The sequence below is a fragment of the Chaetomium globosum genome, genomic scaffold (assembly GCF_000143365.1).
Source record: "Chaetomium globosum CBS 148.51 scaffold_8 genomic scaffold, whole genome shotgun sequence".
NCBI classification, from domain to species: Eukaryota; Fungi; Ascomycota; class Sordariomycetes; order Sordariales; family Chaetomiaceae; genus Chaetomium; species Chaetomium globosum.
Window position 1 is genome coordinate 583,900 of NT_165983.1, and position 6,356 is coordinate 590,255.

The window sequence follows — 6,356 nt, forward strand, 5'->3', positions numbered from 1 at the left end:
CAATACTTATTCTGATCTCACTTGACACAGTCATATTTGAGGATTTTATCGAGCTGCTGCTGCAACACTACAGCAAGTGGCCGGGGCCGTAATTCCGTTCTTGTAATGGACAATGCCTCCATCCATCGTTCGGAGAGACTGGAGCAGACGTGTGCCGAGGCTTGAGTGAGGCTGCTGAAGCTCGCACCCTACTCGCCGGACATGAATCTGATCGAGGAGCTTTTTGCAGAGATCAAGACAAACATTAGACAACAACGGCACAACAATACCGACATCTTTGAGAGAGATTTCAGGACGTTCTTGATGATGTGTGTTAAGATTGTGGGTTCTCGAGCGGCGAGCGCTGAGAATCACATTTGTCACTCTGGCATTTCCATTGAGCACCCTCCCGAGTAAACCGTAGTGTTATTGTAACGGGCCAAGCGTTGATTGTTGCGGGGCTCAGCCCGTTATTGAATGTTCATGTCCATCCGGTCTCACATCTAAAATCCTAGTGTGTATTCTTCTGTCTACCACTAGCGACGACACATCTCGTCGGTGTCCAGGACAGTATTTCTCACAGGGCACTCAGGTGCCCAGTGCGATGCTGATCCGCACAGCACACAACAGTCAGAATCCCGCCGAAGATCCCGAACTTTGTCAACATGCTTCTGGGATGTGGAGCATTCGTGCAACCAGTGTGACCTACATCCGCACCTCCAGCACCCGTCCTCGTTCATATCGCTAAAAATCTCGTGATCCTGTTCTAGACCGTGATTGCGTTGAAGGCGCGGGGCCCTTTCCTTTCGAAGTTCTGTGTCCGTCCACTTCCGTGGCTCCTCACAATGGGATCAGCAGCGTTGGGTGAATCTAGGAAAGTCCTGGTCAATGTCCCTTACCGAAGGTGCTTAGTTGGATATCTTACCTCCTCTGAGATCAAGTATCGGCGTCCCTGGTGACGATTAGTTCAACTGACCGAAGAGACACTTGACTCTCACGATAACCATACCGCTAACATATTGCACTGCATCGGGTGAATTCTCGTGACGTCTTTCAGCCACATCTATCTCCTTAATCCACCGACGAAGCTCCCCGCAAACATCCTGAAATCCCGGGTCGTTCACACTGGCGAATTTGGTCATGTCCATATGGTTATTGCGGATCCCGATCGGAATGTACCCAGGCAGAATCGCCGAATCCTGCGGTACCACCTGCCGTCCCTGTCAACGAAATGCTCGCCATATAGTCATGCCATCCACTCACCTGGCCGATGCCCGGCAGAGGCAGCTGCTCGAAGAAGCAGCTGATTTCGATCGGTTGTCCCTCCTTGACGCGCGCTTGGACCATGGTATGAAAACCGTCTTGGATCCGTGCAAGTACCTCCGAGTCGCGCTTGAGCACCTCAACAATTTGTGTATTTGTCTGCTTGATGATCCCGATACATCGCGATAGCCGCTCGGCCCACTGTGCCAGCCCCGATCCGTGGTGTGGTGTCCCGAGAAAGGCGATGCCGCACGTAAACCGGAGGATGTTATTGAGGTGTGGTTCTATCCGCTGTCTCGATCTGAACAATGCCTATCGAGAGAATTAGTTATCGCTTTAGCCTGGCTCTAGAGAAGACATACATCTTCGCAGACTAGACCCCCCAAGCTGTGGCAGACAAATATAATCGGCCGTTCATTCTACTCGTGTTAGCGTTGTAGCCAATCCACATAGCCGCCCGTACCTACTGTATCGTCCTTCTCTCGATACGACGCGAGAGACCTTAGAAGGTTCCACGCGTGGTCGCCAATTCGACTCTGCGACACCATGCTCTGCCAGTCCGCCACGTATGCATCGTATCCGAAGGTAAGGACGCGCGCGGTCGGGAGCTCGGACGGAAGGAGAGCCTTAGGCCACGGCTCGAACGCGCCGCTAGCGGTCCATGTCTTCTCGCGGTCGCCGGTTAGGCCGTGGACGAAAACGATGCTAGATAGCGGTCATCAGTGGGTGCTACTGTAATTTGGAGCGGAAGTGTACGTACTCAACGGTAGCGTGTGCCGAATTATGAAGCAGTTTGATGCCTGCCGGGAAGGTCTCGGCCGAGGGTGGAGCCGTCTCAACCGATCCTTCCGGTGGGTTGTGCTCAGCTACCGGCCCGGCTTTCTGCCACCAGCGGAAGAGTTGTCGCATTCCGCCGTAAATGGAAACGTGTGTCTCGGTCCGCTAGATCGTGGTCCACTGCTCTGTGGGGTTGAGCGCAAGGATTCAAGTACCCAGATCCCCGCTTTGCGACCCAACCTCTACCCAATTCAGAGCGAGCTGAAGCGAGTAACTGGGCCCTTAGCCACGTGACCTCATCTGCTCAAAATTCCTGTGGACCTCCCTTCGCGGCAGCACTTCGCCAGATTTCTCGGTGTTGTCCTGCAAAGAGAGCTGTCTCTACTGTAATATTAGGTTGTAGAGACACAGCTGGACAGCCCCGAGCCTATGGTACTTAATCTTTCGCTCTCTCAATTGTGCGGCTAGACTGCTACCCAACAGCTGCAACTCGGTTCTTCAGCCTCAATTGCCTTCCAGCCACAGCCGGTGTGGCGTAACTAATGACTCAGACATGGACGACAGCTCGGATTGGATGGATGGATGGAATTTATTTCGCCCGGAGGCACTGGGCCTATAGGGCCTTAGCACGCTAACTACATCCGGATCAAATCGGTTTGCCTTTAACTCGTACAAGCCCCCTACTTCTTCCCTCTTTCTCGCTGCACCATTTACCTCTTGCCTTGGTTGTTGTTAGCAGATCAGCTTGGAGGCTACTTTCTCCAAGTGTTCAGCGTCCTATCTTCAGCAGCTAAAGCGGGACCTGCTGGTTAAGGCTCGTGGTTGAGGCTCGTGGTGTTGAGTGTCGGCTTCTTCTACTGTGACTGGTCTAGACTCTCCTCCTCATTCAACTCCAGCCTTCCTGTTGCCATTGCGTATTTGATCGTCGCCCGGACTGCCTTCATATCTGGTGACCAATTCCTTATATCTGATGGCGCTTTCCCTAACCCATGATTAGAACGAGCAGGCTTCCTCGTCTTGCCACTGTGCATTGCAGCATGTCTTCCCTCAGAGCTGTCCATCTCACGCATCGGAAAAGAAAGTGTTCCACTGATTCCCTCGCTTGTCCACAGGCACAAAGGTCTGACTCGACCGCCCCAATCCTGCTCAAAAAACCGTTCAGTCTCGCCATTCCGGTTCGGAGCTGCGCCAATACGCAGGCCTCCCTTCGCTTCAGCTTGTCATAGAGATGGCGCGTGTGCTTGCCTGGTAGTGCTGCGTCCATGGCCTTTGAGAACTTGCCCACGCTTACAGGTAGAACTCTTGTCGCCCGTTGTCTTTCCATTGCCAGCCTCATCGCGGTAGACTTGGCCTGGGGTATTTGGGAGTCGGGTGTGCGTCCTTGCTTCGACGCTCTCTGGGCTGCTGCCTTGGCATCTGACCCCAGCGCGAAGTCAATCTCCGCTGGTATCCACAGGAAGTTGACCGAGTTCCCTCTTTGTCGGTGCAGCCTGGCCAAGTCGTAGATTTGCCGTATGATGCTTTGGCCGGATTGCTGCCGCGGCTGTCCAACTGCTGCCAGCGCTGACTGGTTCCTAGTGATCACGGTGATGTGCCTGTGGCAGATGCTAGCCCGGTAACTTCTCCAGGGCCATTGCGATGGGCTGCTAGCTCTGCTGTATATGGGTTCTGCTCTTCCCTTGTCCCAAGAACAACAGCATAGTTTGTCACAGTCTCGCTAGTCCTGTTGAAGAGAGCATCCCGTGCAAGGCCGCCCATGCCAACAATGCCCTTCTTTACGGATGAGCTGGTTGCGATCACGATTCCCGAAATTTTGTTGACCATCTCGGCCACCTTCCCTCGATCGGCTTCGAGCGTCGGTCGTAGGCGAGGTGCCCAGGGCGGGACGGCGTATTCCTGGATTGTCTCCATCCGGTCAACTCGTACTCCTTCGGCCACACGGGCAATTTTCTGCAGCGGAGATACGAATCGTACGGTGTTCCGGACTTTCTTCATGGCAAGGGGATGCGTTCCGGGCAGCGTGTGGATGTTGATCCACAGACTGGCTGCCGCCTGGGCGTGTCGTTCTCGTACGGGGTAGATGCTCGCTTCAGCTTCCACCACGGCTGTTGCCGCGGTTCGAAAGGCTCCCGTGATGGCCAGGGCCCCGATCTTCTGCGCCCTGTTCAGCCAGCTCAGTGCTTTTTCCCCGCACGCATGCATCCAGACATTGGCAGCGTAGTCCATGACCGGGGCTACTGTCGCAACAAATAGCTGTCCCGCTGTCCGCGGGGAAAGCATCTTTAGCCTCTTCAGGGCCATAGCGGCTGCGAGGCCCTTGGCTGCCGTCCTAGCAATGTGCTGCTTGTAGCGGAGTTCGCGATCCATCACGACACCTAGGATTTTCGCACTTTCCTTCGGTTTGACCACTTCGCCTTTGACCGAAGAACGGTTGTTCTGAAAATCGCTCCATGTTCCTCGTGAATGTGTATGATGGCTGTCTTTTCGCCTTCAAACTGCGCACCGCTCCGTTTCTCCCAGTCAAGGGCTTTGTCGATGATAGCTTGGATTCCAGTGCGGTTCGACTCCGCTGACGGGCCCGTTACCCAGGCAGTGTAGTCGTCCACGAAGGCAATTGCGCCTCCGTTCGCGTCGATCTTGTGCTGCACTAGGTCGGCGTTGAAGAAGAGGAACAACACTGGAGACAGCGGCGATCCTTGCGGAAGACCCGCTTGGGGCAGCTCTTGCCGTCCAGATGTGAACCCGTTTACGGCAATGGTCGCTGTGCGCTTGGAGCAGAAGGCGTCGATCCACTTGACCAGGGGTTCAGGTATCCCTCTTGCCTTGAGCCTCTGGAGAAGCCTGTCTTTGAAGACCCCATTGTATGCGCCCTTGACATCGAAGCTGATCAAACTGAGCACCTTCCTAGCTCTCCATGCTTTGTAGATGTGTTCCTGAAGCAGAAGGAGAGCCTGTTCGGTCGAGCGTCTCTTCCTGGCTCCGAAGTGGTTGGCGGGTAGAAGGGCCGCAGGTCTCCACCAGCATGGAGATAAACGCTTCCGCAAATGACTGCCTCCCAGTATCTTACCCCAGCGTGGAAGAGCAGCGAGATGGGTCTCCAGGGAACTTGGCTAGAGTGTATTCGCTCTTCCCCTTGGCTTCTTCAAATTGGGATGATCCTTGGCATTCCTCCACTGGCTGGGGGATGTCGCCGGTCTCGAAGCGACGTCCGGAATAAAATTGGAGCACCCTGTCTTTGACCACTGGGCCAGAGCTGTCTCCATACCATTGCCGGTAGACCGTCTTCCCCGGGCGCCTTCCATGGCTTAGCGGACAGGACCTTTTGTTCTATCTCCTCCATTGTTAGGTCTGGCATGTGTACCGGCGCCCGTTGAGGTCGTTGGCCCTCGTCTTCGATTCTCGCTGGCAAAGGTGGGAAGAAGGCGGTGAGTAACTCCTGCGCTTGTTCTGCTTTACCCTCCGTGATGGAGCCATCGGGTCGGACGAGCGGGGGTATCTTATCGCCCATCGTGCCGCTGCCGGTTTGCAGGTACTTCGTTGCTTGCCAGATGTTAGCGTCATCGGCCAGGAAGTCGTTCCAATGCGAACTCTTCTGTCTGCGGATGGCGTCGTGGTACTCTTTGGCTGCCATCCTGGCTCGTTGTTCGAGCTCTGGTGCTGTTTGCCCAATCCTACGTCGAGATCTCGCCTGGTTTCTCCAAAACGTGTATGTCTGGCGAAGCCGTGTCAGGTCCGTTGTCCACCACCGCTTGGCGTATGATGAGGGTTTGGCTTTAGGTGTCAGGCCGTAGACCGCCTCGGTTACCGCTGCCATGAGCCTGTCCGTCTGCTGCTGGACATTGCCGTCCCAGGGGATGCGTTCGAGGTTTGCTGCCACCCTAGTCCTAATTTCCGCCCAGGGCGCGTTCTTGAAGAGGAACCTCGTCTCACTGGGACGGTCCTCCACCGAGGTGTCAAAAGCTGTCTCGATTGCTCTGTGGTCTGAGCCATGGTCGCAGGGGTGAATCGCGCATCTGGAGTAGTTGGTATGCGAGAAAAAAAAGAGCCATGTACCAGGTCGATTGTGCTCACAATGTCGCCTGACTGACACGTCTTCGTGACTCTGGGGAGGAAGCTGCAGAGGGAGTGTTCGTCCATGAGGTTGATGATGCGATCTCCCCAATCCTGTCTCCGTGGTGAGACATCGTCCCCTCCCCAAAGCTGGTCGTGGCGGTTGAAATCGCCCGCCAGGATGATATCCGTTCTCGTCCCTGTTCCGTTTCGAAACCTCTTAATCAATCGGTCAATTTCCCTCATTGCATCTTCCAGTGCTTCGTCACTACCACCCTCCACATACA

At 54.9% G+C, this 6,356-nt stretch overlaps 2 protein-coding genes across 2 annotated transcripts in view; both read right to left on the reverse strand.

The window, feature by feature from the left end:
- Positions 1-745: 745 nt before the first annotated feature.
- On the reverse strand, positions 746-2,151 carry CHGG_10906 (uncharacterized protein; the record flags this gene model as incomplete). Its single annotated transcript, XM_001226172.1, has 6 exons — positions 746-849; positions 905-931; positions 989-1,178; positions 1,243-1,554; positions 1,710-1,947; positions 2,003-2,151. 6 exons carry the CDS (start codon positions 2,149-2,151, stop codon positions 746-748), a joined length of 1,020 nt encoding a protein of 339 aa, XP_001226173.1.
- An 850-nt stretch (positions 2,152-3,001) lies between these two features.
- Positions 3,002-6,356, reverse strand: part of CHGG_10907 (uncharacterized protein) — a gene marked incomplete at both ends in the record, with an annotated part of 4,957 nt that continues 1,602 nt past the window's right edge. Inside the window, 5 exons of the mRNA XM_001226173.1 lie at positions 3,002-3,562; positions 3,841-4,433; positions 4,523-5,129; positions 5,285-6,032; positions 6,091-6,133. Coding sequence (XP_001226174.1) covers positions 3,002-3,562; positions 3,841-4,433; positions 4,523-5,129; positions 5,285-6,032; positions 6,091-6,133 — 2,552 coding nt within the window. The remainder of the gene's footprint in view (positions 3,563-3,840; positions 4,434-4,522; positions 5,130-5,284; positions 6,033-6,090; positions 6,134-6,356) is intronic.